Source organism: Tachysurus fulvidraco, chromosome 7 (assembly GCF_022655615.1).
Source record: "Tachysurus fulvidraco isolate hzauxx_2018 chromosome 7, HZAU_PFXX_2.0, whole genome shotgun sequence".
NCBI classification, from domain to species: domain Eukaryota; kingdom Metazoa; phylum Chordata; class Actinopteri; order Siluriformes; family Bagridae; genus Tachysurus; species Tachysurus fulvidraco.
Genome location: NC_062524.1, coordinates 28,481,180 through 28,499,108, shown reverse-complemented (window position 1 = coordinate 28,499,108; position 17,929 = coordinate 28,481,180). Strand labels below are relative to the sequence as shown.

Genomic DNA, 17,929 nt, shown 5'->3' with positions numbered 1-17,929 from the left:
TTGTGTCTGCACTGTCTTTTGTCCTGCACTGTCTTGTCTGTCTTGTCTTGCACTGTTTGCACCAGGATGCACAGTTGCACTTTACGTGGCTAAGACTACTTACTGTATAAGTCCTTAGCCCTGTCTTTGTTTTATGTAGCACCCTGATCCTGGAGAAACGTTGTCTCATGTCACTGTGTATTATAACAGCTATATATGGTTGTAATGACAATAAAAGCTACTTGACTTGACTTGATAAGCAATGTGTAGATAAAGTGAAGAAAGCTTTCCTTCGAGTGAGTCACTCTGACAGAGCATGAGAAGTGCAAAAATATAAAATGTTTATCATTTAGTGATGTGTTGAATTATTTGGCTCTCCTCACGTCTGAATACATCACAGGGTCTCTCTATACTTCAACATCCATTAATATGGAGTTTTCTTCCTGTAACACAGCAGAATATGAATCAGGAGGAGGCTTTATCACTCTTGTGATTTTATACCAAATCATTTTTCCCACAACTTTACCTCTTTATCTCTCTCTGCACTGTGAGCTTAAACAATCACAGCAGTGTAAGTCAGTCCCTCGAATTTTTCTGAAAATAAAGAAAAATTTATCAGATTAAATGTTACTGAACTAAACACATGAACAGAAAGATTCATTACTTGCCTTGTGTGTTTTTCTTTTTCAGCCGAATCCCCAAAGTTATTAATATTATAATTAATAACACAAAAAGTCCAGCAGATATCAGAGCAGGAAACCGTGAACGGGGACGATCATCTGTACAGATTAAGATATAATCAGAAATGTAATCAATTTATTATTTTAAAACAAAAAAAAGTACAGAAATTTTAATCAGTTACTTCAATAAGTTTGTAGTTATAAAAATATAGATCATGTGTTGATGTATAACATAAAAGTCTATCACAGAGTTTATACAACACACACTAAGACCTGTGCTGAAGTAAACTACAGATCACTGAAGTACTGATGAAGTATTTACTATATCTGAACAATCTGAAGAGTAAAAACACTAAAGATTAAACCGGGAAAGTGTTTATTCACCTCTGTCTCACTCCATCATGAATATTCATTATTCTTTTCTTAACTACAGTAAAGTGATGAGAGTTTAGACTCACTGACGTACCTGAGACGTCACAGAGCTGTGTGATGTTGAGAGAAGTTGTTTTATTGCTGACAGGGTTTGCAGACACACAGATGTAAGTGTTAGTGTCATTGTGTTGTATTTGAAGTGGGAGATTGAGGGGAACACTGAGATCTGTGTTATTGGTGATGGAGATTCTCTCATTCTCTCTGTACCAGGATAACTTCACATCTTCTGCATTCTCCATAGAACACAGGAGGAAACACGACTCTGTGGAAATCACACTTCGGTTTCCTCTTTCATTTATTATTACTGGAGTTGATACTGGAGCTAAAAACACAAACACATTAAATACTTTAGTCACATGAAACAGAATGCATCTTTAATCATTAACAGAATTCCCACTCAATGTAGAAAATAATTTCCCAGGACTTCAGGATTATTTCTACACCCATGATGCCAGTAGAAAGCTGTGATGTAGCAGGGTTACTGTTTCACCCTGAAGATTATTTCCCTATAACAGCAGCACATCCCCAAGTGTTTTATTTCTTTTATACAACAGAAATGCAAAAAACGTGCATTTTTTATTTAATAATGAAAATCTGATTATTTGTTTAAAGTTACATTTAATTACAGTGAATAAACACTTCTGTCCTGAAGAGATACTTTACCTTTGGCTGTTACAAAGCACTGACACTGGAGACTAGATAAATCTCTTTACTTCACCAAATCAACATCAGTATTTATTTCATGCAGGTTGTATTTCTTTTTTTTATTAATGAAGAAGTTATGAGACTGAACACAGACATGAAGGAGACATGAAAAACTTTTACTCACCATAAACACTGACACTGAAAGTCCTAGATGAGACACTTCCATTGATGACGTGTAATAAATAAACTCCAGAATCAGTTCTGCTGATGTTCCTGATGGTTAAAGCTCCACTGATTCTGTCCAGCTGCAGTCGCTCTTTAAATCTCTCACTGATGTCTGTAACAGTTTCTCCTTTAAACACCTGACTAATCAATATCTTTTCCTCTGATTTCTCAGGTCGATAAATCCACTGAATACGAGCATCACTCTGATTCCCAGTTATCCCAGTATGGAGAGTTATAGTGGTTCCTTCCACTTCCTGCAGTGTGACCGTCTCGTCTCCAGCTTCACACAGTAAACCTGCATCACAGCTTCAGCTTCATCATTTCACTCACAAACTATACTGTGATGTGTGATTGTGAAGGAAAAACACAAACTTACAGCACAGCAGGAGAAGAAGAGTCCTGAGAGTCCTGATTTCTGCTACAATATTCACCAGGATTTGTCCCATTGCCCTGAACATCATCGTCACTAAAGAACTTTGGGATCGATGAAGTTCATCAACATCAGCTGCTGTTCTGATGTTCACAATTCATCAAATGGACCTTAACCTGAGGAAACAAACATGAAACCTACATCAGCTGCAGGATTTGCAGTACAATTTTTACTAGTTTAAGTTTACTTATACATTTAATATTTACTTTCACTTCAAAAAAGTGACATGTTAACTGGCTAAATTAAATGTCTTCCTCAGCATAGAGAGAACAAACCCATGCAGGAATTCTCACATATGAGAAGGGAACAAAACAACAGATAAAATCTTGTTAGAAATGCTCGGCAGCTCAAACAGACACATCTTTTACTTTTGATGAACAAAGTTCATTTTATTTCTCATTAATGTACTCAGCACCCCATCTTGACAGAAAAAACAGACATGTAGAAATTTTTGCAAATTTATTAAAAAAGAAAAACTGAAATATCACATGGTCATAAGTATTCAGACCCTTTGCTCAGTATTGAGTAGAAGCACCCTTTTGAGCTAGTACAGCCATGAGTCATCTTGAGAATGATGCAAGTTTTTCACACCTGGAATTAGGGATCCTCTGCCATTCTTCCTTGCAGATCCTTTCCAGTTCCGTCAGGTTGGATGGTGCTTAGGGTCATTGTCTTGTTGGAAGGTGAACCTTCAGCCCAGTCTGAGGTCCTGTGCACTCTGTACTTGGCCGCATTCGTCTTTCCTTCAATTACAGCCAGTCATCCTGTCCCTGCAGCTGAAAAACACCCCCGTAGCATGATGGTGCCACCACCATTTTTCACTGTTGGGATTGTATTGGGCAGGTGATGAGCAGTGCCTAGTTTTCCCCACACATACCACTTAGAATAAACAACAAAAAGTTCAATTTTGGTCTCATCAGACCAGAGGATCTTGTTTCTCATAGTCTGGGAGTCCTTCATGTGTTTTTTGGCAAACTCTATGCTGGCTTTCATATGTCTTGCACTGAAGAGAGGATTCCGTCGGGCCACTCTGCCATAGAGACCCGATTGGTGGAGGGCTGCAGTCTCCCATCTCCCTACTGCATCTCTTCAGCTTAGCCATAGTGACCTTTGGTTTCTCCTTTACCTCTATCACCAAGGCTCTTCTCCCACGATTGCTCAGTTTGGCTGGACGGCCAGGTCTAAGAAGAGTTCTGGTCATCCCAAACATCTTCCATTTAAGGATTATGGAGGCCAATGTGCTCTTAGGAACCTTGAGTGCTGCAGAAATTCTTTTGTAACCTTTGCCAGATCCGTGCCTTGCCACAATTCTGTCTCCGAGCTCCTTGGGCAGTTCCTTCGACCTCATGATTCTCATTTGCTTGGACATGCACTGTAAGCTGTAAAAACCTATATAGACAGGTGTGTGCCTTTCCTAATCAAGTCCATACACAAAAGACTATACACAAAACACAATAAACAAAAGCAGCACCGACCAGTGTAAATACTGTATATTCAACAATGATGCGTGCACTAGAATGAACACAGTTATAGCAGTAGGTTCCTGAGATTTGTGCCAAACAGCAAAGGACTGAAACGTGAGAAAGTGTGTGCAAAGAGCAAAAAAGTGTGCAAAAACAGCATGTAAACAGGTTGATGGATGCATGTTGAAGTGTGTGTATTTGGTGTAGGTCTGTGCAGTCCATACAGTTCAGTTATTAAGGAGTCTGATGGCTTGTAGAAAGAGACTGTTACACAGTCTGGTTGTGAGGGACCGAATGCTTCGGCTTCTGGCTTTTTCCAGATGGCAGGAGGGTTAAGAGTCTGTGTGAGGGGTGTGTGTGGTCATCCACAATGCCACAATGTTGGCTTTGCGGATGCAGCGTGTAATGTAAGTGTAAATGATAGAGGGAAGAGAGACGCCAATGATCTTCTCAGCTTGCCTCACTATCCGCTGCAGGATCTTGCGATTAGAGGTGATGCAGTTCCCAAACCAGACAGTGATGCAGCTGCTCAGAATGCTCTCAATGGTCCCTCTGTAGAACGTAGTCAGGATGGAAGGAGATGTGCCTTTCTCAGCGAGAAAGCGAGAGAGATGCTGCTGGGTCTCTTGGTGATGGAGCTGGTGTTGGGAGACCAGATGAAGTTGTCCGTTAGATGAACACCAAGAAATTTGGTGCTCTTGACGATTTATGCAGATGATCCATCGTTTTTCAGCCTGGAGTGATCGCTCTGTGCTCTTCTGAAGTCCACCACCATCTCTTTAGATTTATCAACATTCAGAGACAGTTTGTTGACTCTACACAGTTAGCTCTACACCTCTGTATGCTGACTCGTCAGTCTTGCTGAGGAGACTCACCGCGGTCGTGTCATCGATGAACTTGATATAGTTCGATCTGTGCATTGCTGCACAGTCGTGAGTCAGCAAGGTGCTGCAGTGGACCAAGCATGCAGCCCTGAGAGGCTCCAGTGTTCAGTGTGGGGGTGCTGGAGATGCTGTTCCCAATCCGGACTGACTGACAGGTCTCCCAGTCAGGAAGTCCAGGATCCAGTAGCAGAGGGGTGTGTTTAGTCTAAGCAGGCTCAGCTTCCCAATCAAGTGCTGAGTGATGATTGTATTGAATGATGAACTAAAAGTCTATGAACAGCATTTGTACATAAGGGTCTTTATTGTCCAGGTGGGTGAGGGATAAACGAAGGGCAGTGGCAATGGCATCATCCATGGAGCAGTTTGAGCGATACACAAACTGCAGGGGTCCAGTGACTAGCTTCTTGAAGCACTTCATAGCGATGGGTGTGACTGTGACGGGATGATAGTCATTGAGGCAGGACACTAGATTTCTTTGGGATGGGGACAATGGTGGTTGTCTTGATGCACATAGGAACAACGGCACTGCTCAGGAAAATGTTGATGTCAGTGAAGACATCCGCTAGCTGTTCTGTGCATTCCCTGAGCACCCTGCCAGGAATGTTGTCTGGTCCATCAGCCTTCCATGGATTAAATCTGTATAGAGATCTCCTCATGTCGACCGTGGATAGACAGAGTACCTGGTAGTTGGGGGAGGAATGGTCTTCCTTGTGGCTACGTTATTCTGCGCCTCAAACCGAGCATAGAAGTCATTCAGCGCATCTGGGAGGGAGGCGTCGCTGTCACAGGCAGGTGAAGCGGTCTTGTAGTTCGTGATAACCTGTATGCCCTGCCACATGTGCCGGGTGTCTCCGCTGTCCTGAAAGTGGCTGTGGATTGTCTGAGTGTGTGCGCGCTTTGCCTCTTTGATGGCTCGGGACAGTTTGCGCCTTGCTGCTCTTAGGGCCACCCTCTCCCCTGTTCTGAAGGCTAGGTCTCTAGTCTTCAGCAGAGCACGCATGTTAGCAGTCATCCACGGCTTCTGGTTGGAGCGTGTGGTGATGATCTTGGAAACGGAAACGTCATCAAAGCACTTGCCGATGTATCTGGTCACTGATGCCATGTACTCCTCCAAGTAAACGGAGTCACCATTGGTTGCAGCATCCCTGAAGATGTTCCAGTCAGTGCACTAAGGCTGTAGCTATCAAATATATTTTAGTAATTGAGTATTCTACCGAAAATTTCATTGATTAATCGAGTAATTGGATAAAATGTATTTTCGCTCATTTAAAGAGCAATATTAAATATACAAGAGAAAATAAGATGGGTCTCTTAAAATGAACAACTAATTGTTTCCTTTTTAGAAAAATTAACTTTTATTTTTTAAATGCATAGTATGCAATGTTCCTTTACCGGATTCAACCCCTGCACCCCGATCCGAAGAAAAGTAGAGGTGAACCATCCCTGCATGAACTTCAAGAAAACATTATGCAATGCATAAATGAAAGAGTCAACGGATTAGAGGAACTCTTAAGGGTAAATACGGTGAGCACTGAAGCTTTTAAAGAAAACGATGGAATTCCTCTTCAACGAAGTAAAATATGTCAAAAATGACATGAAACATTTTAATAAGGACATGAAGATGATCCATGAAGTCAGCGACGCACATGGTATGAAAAGATCGACTCTAGGCTTAATGAAGTACAACTGTACAAAAGAAGATGGAATTTTAAATTTACAATCTGGCGGAGCAGTTGAGTGAAGACGTAAAGGCACAGGCCGTGGATATTTGTTGTGCAGTTCTTCCAGAGCTTACCAGCAAAATACAAGCAGAGGTGGATATTGTACATCGGCTTGGAAGAAAAATTGATGGAAATGCCACGAGAGGGAGAACCATCATTATCCAGTTTATATCCAGATCCTTATGAGACATTTGGAAAGCAGCAAAAACCAGCACCTACCTGAAGTCCAAGGAACTACGGTTTGACAAGGAATTAAACATGGACAAAGCTATACGTAAACAACTGTGGCCAAAGGTGAAGGCTGCTCGGCATGTAGGAAAGAAGGCTTACTTCGTATGTGTTCGAGTCTTCATTTATGGAAAGGAAATACCTCCCTACAGCCTAAATACGAGTAAAGTTATTATATATATATATATATATATATATATATATATATATATATATATATATATATATATATATATATATATATACACGTAATTATATATGTTAGTGACAATGCAGTCATTATTGGAGTTATGACATTTAGCACATAGTATGTTCTCAATTTTCAGATTGAATAGATCGTTGATATTTGAAATATCACTATAATGTGGTGCTGTGCAGTCTTTTGGGAGTACTTTGACTTAAGGTCAATTTGGGTTGAAGTTATACTGTTGAGGTGTTAGGAACATGTTTTGTTTCACATTTGTTAAGCCTAAGGTTGCTGATATAGCACATTGGTATCTTTTGCCCCTTTTCCACCAAGGCAGTTCGAGTGCTGGTTCAGAGCCTGAGCCTAATTTAGAACCAGTTCTTTCTGTTTCGACCACCAAAGCACCGGCTCCGAACCAGGAAAAGTGGTTCTAAAGTAGCACCAAAACGTTGCTGGTCTAGACTTAAGAACTGCTTGGGGCGGGAGCTGGGGGCGGGGCTACTGTTAGCGCATTTGATAATGTACCTTACGTATACTAATGTTTAATACACTTTTACTTTAACGCGATATGATACATACATATGATACATATCAGTACACATGATAGTAGGTAGCTACATGCTAAGGCTACATTTTTTTCTGTGTTAACGATAAAATAACGTTATGTACTTTATCGATCACAACCTCCGTTTATACAGATTACACGGAGCTGCACGTACACGTTTTATACGCCGCGTTTGGGTGTTAATGTAGGTTCGCAAAGCCATGAGCATTAACAATAAAGCAACATCCGCCATTGTTGTTGTGTTTGTGTTTGCCGCTGCTGCGCTAACGTTGCTGGGACACATGACACGTATACAGTGACGTCACACTCGGCGCTGTGATGGCTCTCTAGCCGGTGGAAAGGCAAACCGGTTCTTAGAAGGTTCGCCAGTGGAAACAAAAAGAGGCATTTGTCAGTTTTATCTTTAAATGCCAGGGGAGTTCGTAATTTGCTGAAAAGGAAAGCAGCATTTTTGTTTTGCAGGAAATTTAAGTTTGACTTCAATTATATTCAGGAACCACATGCATCTTTGTCAGATTATAGTTTATTGGAAGAGTCAATGGGGGGATGATTTATGGATGTCATATGGGAGTAATCGAGCAGCTGGTGTTGCGATCTTAAAAGGTACATTTAAGGGGAAAATTATTCAAACTAAAATGCATGATTTGGGTCGATGGGTAATATTGGTAATTGAAAAGAATACTAAATTGCTTATTTTGGGGAATATCTAAGCAAGTCATTCTACTACACAAAATAAACATTTATTTTTGAACTTTGAAGAACAGATTGAAAAAACAGTGGAATGATATAGCAATGCAAAATTAGTACTTGGATTGATATATGGAGACATAAGTATCCAGAAAAAATTCAGTTTACATGGTGTAAAAAAATTCTCTCTCAGTCACGTATAGACTATGGGTTAATTTCAAGGAATTTAATTAATTATGTTAATGAGGTTTCTATAGACCCATCTGTTCTTACAGATCATAAAGCTATTTTTCTCTCGTTAAATACAACTAAATCCAAAGATATAAAAACATTCACTTATTGGAAAATGAACCAGAATATATTGACAGATGTGAAGTTTAGAAATGAAGCAAAAAAGGTTATCATAGAATCCCTGAAGAAGGCAAAGCTAACACTTTTGGTGCAAATTGGGAATTCATGAAATATAACATTACAACTTTAGCCATAAGGAGAGGAAAAGAAATAGCAAAACATAGATGAGAAAATGAAGAAAAAATTATACAAGAAATTATAAGCTTTTCTGGAAATTATAATATTGATCAAGAAAAGAAAAATAACTACATAATTACTACAACTACAGTTAGAGCTGGATATATGATTATATATATGAATATAAAACAAAGTGTGCTTTCTAAAGATCAAGAAAGAAATGGTTAGAGGAAGGAGAAAAACATACAAAGTACTTTAACATGGAAAAAAGAACTTGGTGTCTGATTAAACTAATTAATAATGATGCAAAATTTTTGCACTTATATTTGCCGAAAGATTGAAGAAATGTTTTGAGCCTATAATTGATGATTGTCAATCAGGATTTATGAAAGGTTGGAACATTTTCAATAATATTAAGCTCATTTTAGATTTAATTGATTATTTATTTGTTGATTTTTTTTTAAACCATTTGATACAGTCGATCATAGCTTTATGTTAGAAACCTTAAATTTGTTTGGTTTTGGAGAATATTATAAAAAAGCTTGCTATGTCCTGCTCGTATCTCGCATATCTAGGGGTTTTAGGACATAACACATGAAAAGAGGAAAGAGCATAACCTGAACCCTGCCACAGCACCACACCAACAACGTTCTGTATCAATCTTAGATGTTTATGTAAACATCAGAATATAACAAGGTGTAAACTAGATTTGTAAAGTTCGACAAACTTTGATGTTGGCTTTGACGAGGCAAGTATTCGCAAAGGCCGGTGCTTTTTGGAGGCAAATGGACATAAGGGTTAGTGTTACTTTTGGAGGCAAGTGGACAGAAAGCTAGGGTGCCAATACTTTTGTAGGGGAGCGGACAGGAGCATGTGACATAATCCGAATGCCTGTGAGGCAGTTCCTTGCATTGGGCTGAGTGTTTTGATATGTCACATGTTGATATGTCACATGCACCTTTAGGAATGCTTAACTACGCAGTACGCCTTACTGTCAGTTAAAAAAAAAAACATTTATCATCGTGTTTGCTCTATCCCAAGGTCACTTAAGTCAGCCATACATGCCAGCGGTTAAGTTAATGACCCGTATCCGAACGCTGCTTTCATACTCATTAAGGCTAACTTGAGAAAACCTAACGATTGTTCCCATTTATTAAACAAACAAACAGTCTTAGAAGAAATCTGAACTAAACATAGACAATATGTAAGAAGACAATTAAAACAAAGATTTTTGCTTTAAAAAAACACTTCCATGTAGATACTTTCTAGGAGGAAAGCTAGAATTGTTAAGCAACTGAAGTGTGTAATTACTAAACAGGGACAGTTGGAGAGTGGAAAAAAGGTTCGGTAAAGGTACCTTTAAAAAAGAAAGTTGAAAGTTTTCCAAGTTCTAACATCACTTATAATATACTCCATGCACAAGATCGGGGTTCAAGCCCCAGCACTGCCAAGCTGCAACTGTTGGGCCCTTGAGCAAGGCCCTTAACCCTCTCTGCTCCATTATCATAGCTGTCCCTGCTCTCGGACCTCAACCTCCTCAGTTGGGATATGTGAATAAAAGAATTCCACTGTGCTCTAATGTATATGTGCTGATAATAAAGGCTTCCATGCCCCAATTCAATTCAAGTCTGGATGACCTAAAAATAAATAAAGACCACTTTTTGCAGCTGATTCGAATCTGTGGTTGAAAGGTCAGCTTGTCAATCCATTTCTCACCTCTTCTCATTCTAGTAGATTGAAGGCTGCTCTTCTGTACCTGGAAATAACTGTCTGGGACTGATGCCAAGATGGCCACCAAGCGAGCAGACTTTAGTATACAGATATTTAACTAGGGCTGGGTGATAAATCGATTAACTTGAATGTGTAGTTTACATCAATTTGTTTGAATGAAAATCGTTTTTTTTCTTTAACACCCACTGACGCTCCCCTCTGGGCTCCCGTAGTTCCGAATGGGCTCAGCCCTCCCTCCCCCCACGTGTTTGCCATAGAGATACACAAACAACATAGCAGCGAGCAGGGAAGAACTCGTTCCCAAGAAAGGCACAGTGTCATCTGTCATATGGAATTGGTTCTGTTTTGCGGCGTCAGACGCAGAACACACAACACCCCACTGCAAAGTGTGTTTAGGTAGCAGTACAACTAATTTACTGCAGCACCTTAAACAGAAGCATGCTGTCGAGTGGGAGAGATGTTGTGCCCTGCGAAATGAAAAACACCACGGCAGCACAAACACACCGCCAAAAAACAACCTACCATCTTAGAAATGGTTACAAACTGTATCCAGTATGATAAGAAGGGGCACGTTGGAAAGTGATCATGAATGCAGAGAATTCCTGTTACGCATCAACAAACATTATACTTTATGTTGTATATTGTGACTTAAGTAAAGTTCACAAATTCACAGATTTGAGATTCCCGAGTCAATAACTCCTGACCTAAACGCTCTTATTACACAAATAACACCGCTTTTTTTTTTAAATCGTAGTAATGTAGAGAGGCAGCTACAACCCAATTTTCCTCAAAATCAGCTTTCCTCCAAGTTGGACAAAATACACAAGTCTCTATGGGCCTTTTTACACCTGGCCACTTCATGTGTTGTCTCTGATCCGATAGCTGTCTGAGTTGTAAAAACTGTTCCATTTACATCAGGCCACATAAACGCCTCTCGGCGAATCGAATATCAATCCGATCTTTCTACTCCCGCCCAATATGCAAATATATTTGACCTCATTTCTGGGGTAATTGAAATGGAACACACTTTGGTGTATGCGGTTGCTACAAAAAACAGCATTTACTGTTTTCTGCATTTTCGCTTGCGGCAGCAGCGCATTTTAAGACCAAACGAGACGCCTGGGTGAAAGATCAGAGCCAGCGCTGGTGGGAAAACATATTTGTTTCTGGCGCGATGCACGACTCGCGAGTCACCTGCGAGTGACGTACTTCCGTTTGGGAGGAGTATAGCGCTGATGTATGTGGCTTGAACAACCACATTCATTTACACCTGTCCAATTTCATCTGAAATGCGTCCCAGACCACCTCCTGAAGGGGTTTGATTGATCGGATTTATATCCGTCTCGAAACCGTTTCGGAGGGCATTTAGACCTGGTCTTTTTACTATCGGATAGCTATCTGATCACAGAAAACACATGAAGTGACCAGGTGTAAAAAGCCCCTATGTGCAAACACCTAAGAGACAGATTCCAAGGGACCGTCTGCAATGTGCAAAACCCGAAAGCGAATACTATAAAAACAGTCAATAACTTCACTGTACTGTTTTTTTATATGAAAAATCATAAAAATTATACAAAAAGACATTTCCCCAAAATACGTGTTGTAGTATAACTATCAGGACATCAGTAGTGTGTGAGAGTACAGTGTATTACAGTGAAGTTATTCTGTTTTTATTGTATCCACTTTTCGGGTTTTGCACTTTGCAGACGGTCCCTTGGAATCTGTCTCAGGTGTATATAATAAATATATATAAATATACAGGACAAATTGATTGAAATCGTAAATCGATTTTTTGTGAAAAAATCGGGGATTTTCATTTTAGGCCATATCGCCCAGCCCTACTTTTAACTCATCTCGTTCCCGTCCTCCAAATGTCCACCTCCCACATTGTATAAGCCAGATTTACTGTATCCTTTCTGTATGTTGACGGTGAGAGTGCTGAAGGCTTCGTGAGCATAGGAGATGGTCAAACAACTGGGTTCAAATTAAATGCACTTGAGTGCCATGGGAAAATCTGTAATTCTCAAGCACTTGGAATGAATAATAATAATAATAAAAAAAACACCTAGGAGACATAAAATTATACTCCGTAACATGAGTATGAGACTTGCATGGAGATTGTTCAAATATTTTATAATGGTTTGGTTAGATTAAATTCCTTATAAAGGTCCAGATAAGAAACTGACATTACTCAAAGGTAAAAACTAATATATCTGAATAATCTAAGCATTAATGATTAGTTTAGAGTTAGATAAAAATAAAATGATCAAATTTGAAGTGGTCACGTTTTACCTATGGCCACTATCATGGTTTCAAAAGCCAACGTATTTATTCAAGATGAAAGCCGAAGACATTAAGTGTGCCGATTTGAATTAGATACGCGTCCTGCAATTTGATTAAAACACAAAACCCTATAAAAGATACACCTTGCACAGTAATGGGCCAATCACGATCATTGATTGTTAAATGATTATTTATTAATTGATTTATTTTGAAAAAAAAAAAACCCTTTAAAACCAATTATCTGGCAGCCACGCAATGCATGAAATAATGTAGATACAGAGATGCAGAATAAAGAGATAACGTGGAATCTGGCCATGTCAAGGTTGCTGGTGCAAGATGTGTTTAAGCATATCTGGCACCAAAAAAAAAAAAACTCGGTGCGGTTCGAACAAACAGGAACGCTTTGGTAACACAACCGTACTGAGCACAGAACATCAAGTGCAGTTTTGTTTTTTTCTCATATAATCCCACAAACTTCCTGTCATCTTCCTGTTTATTTCTTGACTTTTACAAGGCATTTGATACTGTTGTACATACATTTTTATTTGAAATCTTAGATTTTTTAGGTTTTGGGAGTAACTTTTGTAAAATAATTAAGATGTTTTATACTGATATATAGTTCTGTATCCCTGAATCCTAGTATAACTCCTAGGTTTGAAGTACCCCGCGGTATTAGGCAGGGATGCCTGATTTTTCCCAAACTGTTTATTCTAGCCACTCAATCACTTATATTGCTCATTAATCATAACCCCGATTTGCATGGGATCTCAATATTTGACAAGGAATTTAAAATTAGTCAATTTGCAGATGACACAGCAATCCTTTTAAAAAATAAATTCATGGTTGATGTTGCCCTAAATTCAGTCTCGATTTTCTCTGAAGCTTCAGGATTAACCCTTAATATTAAAAAATGTGAGCTACTTCCCATTCACTCAACAACGGACTCCATCATCTCTTCAACTGAGGTTAAAGACAAAGTGAAATATTTAGGAATAGTTTAACCTAGGGCTGGGCGATAAAATGATAACGATATGTATCGCGATAGACACGTGAACGATAGCGATATAAAATGTGCTCTATAAAATGTTCGATATTTTTTATCCTTCGTCGGAAGAAAACAGAGGTTGCGAAGCAAGTTTGGTTGCATTAACAAAGGCAAGCGCTCTCTGGTAACCTAGCAACGTAGGGAGTGACATGCTAAAAGCCAATCATGTAACAGTATCAATTTTGGTTGCGCCATATTGTCTCGTGCTTCTGTAACCGGCGACTGATAAACAGAAAATGACCGCCGCAGCGAGCGAGGAAATTGTAAATAAAAGAGGAAAAGTCAGCTACTTTTTCAGATTTCTGTAGGTTTAATATTTCAAACAATGTTACTGTAGTGTTTCAGATTTGTGTTTTATATTACAGGTGTATCTCAGGACGGAAACGATTCCTCGAGTAACTCGATTACAAAAATGTATCTTTTAAATTTAATTTAAAGCCTCTTTTAATTCATTTTAAAGCATGTGTGTGTGTGTGTGTGTGTGTGTGTGTGTGTGTGTGTGTGTGTGTTTGTGTTTGTGTGTGTGCAAGCGTGTGACAACGTGGTGTCAAAGTGGAAGGAGACGCAAGGAGTTAGCTGTCTTTTGATTTAAGGGTGCGGGTGCGTGCGGGCTGCAAAATGGGAGGGCGCAATGGCAATGACCAAAAAGAAAAAAACAAACAGGAGAAAACGCCAGAAAATCGAAGCTGGCGTACCACAACAGCACGTCGTCCATGCTTGTATATGCTTAAAGCACTCAGTGTGAAACCATGCATGGCCTTTAGTGCCCCTTTTCCACCGGAATGCACCGGGTGCTGCTTCAGAGCTAGCGCTAGTGCTGGTTCAAAGTTGGTTCTACTGGCGAACCTTCTAAGAACCGGTTTGCCTTTCCACCAGCTAGAGAGCCATCACAGCGCCGAGTGTGACGTCACTGTATACGCGTCACGTGTCCCAGCAACGTTAGTACAGCAGCGGCAAACACAAACACAACAACAATGGCGGATGTTGCTTTACTGTTAATGCTCGTGGCTTTGCGAACGTACATTGGCATCCAAACGCGGCGAATAAAACGTGTACGTGCGGCTCCATGTAATCTGTATAAACGGAGGTTGTAATTGATAAAGTACATAACGTTATTTTATCGTTAACACAGAAAAAAATTAGCCTTAGCATGTAGCTACCTACTATCATGTGTGCTGATAACGTATCATATCGCGGTAAAGTAAAAGTGTATTAAACATTAGTAAACTTAAGGTACATTATCAAATGCGCTAACAGTAGCCCCGCCCCCAGCGGTTCTTAAGTCTAGACCAGCAACGTTTTGGTGCTACTTAAGAACCGCTTTTCCTGGTTCAGAGCCGGTGCTTTGGTCTGTCGAAACAGAAAGAACTGGTTCTAAATTAGGCTCTGGTTCCAAACCAGCACTCGAACTGCCTTGGTGGAAAAGGGGCATTGGTCCAAGTTCCTGTCCATGATTTTTGCCTTTTAAATACCACAAATCATTCCAAGAAGACAGTAAAGGCTTATGTTATGCCTGAGCTGTAGATTTAGAATCTTTTAGTTCTGAAGTTGCATGACTTAAAGGCAGTATTTTTGTATTGTTATTATTATTATTATTAATTTATTTATTTTAATGTATGCCTTAGTTTTGTTACTTTAAAAAAGTAATTTGAAAGTAATGGTTAATATCTAAATGTTTATTTGTGATAGAAAATATTGTTGTATGCATTGCATACTATGTATTTAAAAAAATAAAAGTTCATTTTTCTAAAAAAAAAAAAAAAAAGGAAACCAATTAGTTTCTCTTGTATATTTAATATTGCTCTTTAATTAAGCAAAAATACATTTTAACCGACTACTCGATTAATTGATGACATTTTCGGTAGAATACTCGATTAATCTCAGTCTACCTCAGTTTTATTTATGTTTAAAACACTTTATTCACCAGAAAGTGAACAGCTAGTGAACTTCCTAGCACTAAAGTCTCAGGTTTCTCTGTTTATATTTAACACTTTGCACTATTACACTTTATTAAGCATTTCTTACATTTTATTTCATTTTGCACCTTAAAATGTTGAGATAATTGTTAAGTGTACATTGTGACTTTAGACTTATGTTTACATTTTAGTTTTCCTGGTTGTTGACGTTTCTGTCTTAATAACTGAGGGGATTCTGATCCGAGGAAGGTTAAGTAATAACCTTCAAAATAAAATAACTAACCTTCAACTTATAACCTAATAAATAACCTTCAAAATAAAAAAAATTTAAATGTAATATATTTTTCTCCTGGTCCTTATTTTAAAGGGGTCATAAAAAATATCAATAATTATCGATATCGGCCGATATGAAACACTGATATCGTGATACAGTTTTCAGCCATATCATCCAGCCCTAGTTTTATCTATAAATGTCATTAGAAGAGAAGACGTTAACTTTTCTAACCGGTTAATAGATATGAGGAAATCTTTGAGCCCATTTCCCCAAAAGTTAAAGAGACCCACTTTAAAATAATCTATAAGATATATCCGGTCACTGACTTTCTTAGTAGAAGAAGTAAATTTGATGTAGACCCTTGTGTTTTCTGTGAGGTGGCTGATGAGACTCTGGAACACATGGGTTTTTTTTGCCCCGTATCTAAGAGCTTCTGGTCTGAGATACACAATTGGTTGTCACTTAAGATGGATAATATCCCTACTTTCAACCTGTCACACATACTCTTTTATATGGACAATATAGATTCATCAGTATCTGATTTACTCAATAAGATTATTATGATGGGTAAATATCATTCATTGCAGTAAGTGGAGGTGTTCTAAGCCTTCTTTTGTTTGGTTTATAAAGGACTTTAAACTGTTTTTTCCCTCACTGAAAAAGATCAAATCTACTAAAATTGCAAGGAAAATGTATAGTGACATATCTAGGAAACTTATTTTGATAAGTCTCTCTTTGTGTACTGTTCTAAATATTTGTTTTCTACCTTCTTTAGCCTTTTTTGACTTGTGCATTTAAGCTTCTCCCCTTTTTTTGTTTTTTTACTCTGTTCTTTTTTAAGAAATTCTTTGTGACATTTGTATTGTATGTATACACATGTATATCCTGCTCCCCAACGAGTTTTGTTTGTTGGTGCTTTTTGTTATTAAAAAAAAAGAAAGAAAAGAAACTAGCATAAATAAAAATCAACCACACAGTATAATATTACGAAAAGTCCGAGTTTCACACGCACAATTATATACATATTGATAGTTAATCGTTTGTAGCGTTTAAGCGTAAGACATTCAGACCTGGCAACCCGTACAGAAGGGTAATTAGAGCTTTGGGTTATGAGGAATGTGTCAATATTGTCGATACAATAATAATTAAAAAAAAACACACACACAAGTGAGATCTTTTATTTCCTCTTAATCAAAGGCGATGTGAAATATGGACAATGTCCGTTTTGTTTACCAGTAGTACCAGTATAAACACACACACAAACAAACCTTCAGACATAAAGCATGTGCTCACCTTGGAAGTAGAGGAGACTTCACAGCCTGTTATTCCTTTTGTTTCAGCGTGACCTTAGGGGGGCTTTACACCTGGTCAGTTCATGCGTTTTCTGTGATACGATGGTAAAAAGACCAGGGGTCTCAGTTATAAAACTGTGCGTAGGATCCCTACTAAATGTTTACGTACCCCCCAAAAAAATCCCGATTTATAAAACCATGCGTACGCACACCTGTAAGCAATGTCCCCTTTGTGAATCACAGATCACCCGCAGATGTGCGTACGTGAACCAGCCTCAAATCCCGCACTGTACACGGCTACTTTTAAACATAAATAGTCAAGGCAAATCACTGCGCGGGCAGTGTATACAGTGTATACAGTGTACATCAGACAGTTTATGTGGTGTACATCAGTACTTCCTGCATGTTTAGGACCAGCCCCTTATTCACGGATTGTTTTGTGCGCGTTGCTCGCTCTCAATCACAGCCAATCACAGAGCTTGTTTTCTCCTCGTTATACGGGCAGTGGAAAAGCGATCATATCCGGCGCGAGGTGTGGCTGAAAGGCACACGGGTTGCCAGATCTGAATGTCTTACGTCATCTCAGACGTCATCGGGCATCAAGGCAGGATACACCCTGGACGGAGTCGTTTAACTACCAATATGTGTATAATTGTGCGTGTGAAACTCGGACTTTTCGTAATACTATACTGTGTGGTTGATTTTTATTTATGCTAGTAATAAATAAATTCTAAGATTATAAGAATGAATGACATTTAATTTTCGCTACATTTCATACGTTATATCCACATTAT

The 17,929-nt window shown here is 38.9% G+C and overlaps 3 protein-coding genes across 3 annotated transcripts in view; 1 reads left to right on the top strand and 2 right to left on the bottom strand.

The window, feature by feature from the left end:
• The window catches only part of LOC113649943 (natural killer cell receptor 2B4-like), a 469,259-nt gene that overhangs the window by 39,245 nt on the left and 412,085 nt on the right, over window positions 1-17,929 (bottom strand). The window lies entirely within an intron of this gene.
• LOC125138421 (signaling lymphocytic activation molecule-like) overlaps window positions 1-17,929 on the top strand; it is a 53,387-nt gene that overhangs the window by 4,648 nt on the left and 30,810 nt on the right. The window lies entirely within an intron of this gene.
• LOC125145127 (signaling lymphocytic activation molecule-like) lies at window positions 113-17,526 on the bottom strand. The gene is made up of 7 exons (XM_047815935.1): window positions 17,137-17,526; window positions 2,338-2,507; window positions 1,921-2,256; window positions 1,126-1,413; window positions 648-758; window positions 506-573; window positions 113-422 (listed from the first exon to the last, which is right to left on the bottom strand). The coding sequence occupies exons 2-6, from the start codon at window positions 2,420-2,422 to the stop codon at window positions 533-535; spliced, it is 861 nt and encodes a 286-aa protein (XP_047671891.1). The 5' UTR covers window positions 2,423-2,507; window positions 17,137-17,526; the 3' UTR covers window positions 113-422; window positions 506-532.

Coding starts and splice junctions, on each gene's coding strand:
- LOC125145127 (XM_047815935.1), bottom strand. CDS start 2,422: ATGATGTTCAGGGCAATGGGACAAATCCTGGTGAATATTGTAGCAGAA. Junction 2,257..2,337: donor TCTTCTTCTCCTGCTGTGCT/GTAAGTTTGTGT, acceptor GCTGTGATGCAG/GTTTACTGTGTGAAGCTGGA. Junction 574..647: donor GAAAAAGAAAAACACACAAG/GCAAGTAATGAA, acceptor CTTTATTTTCAG/AAAAATTCGAGGGACTGACT.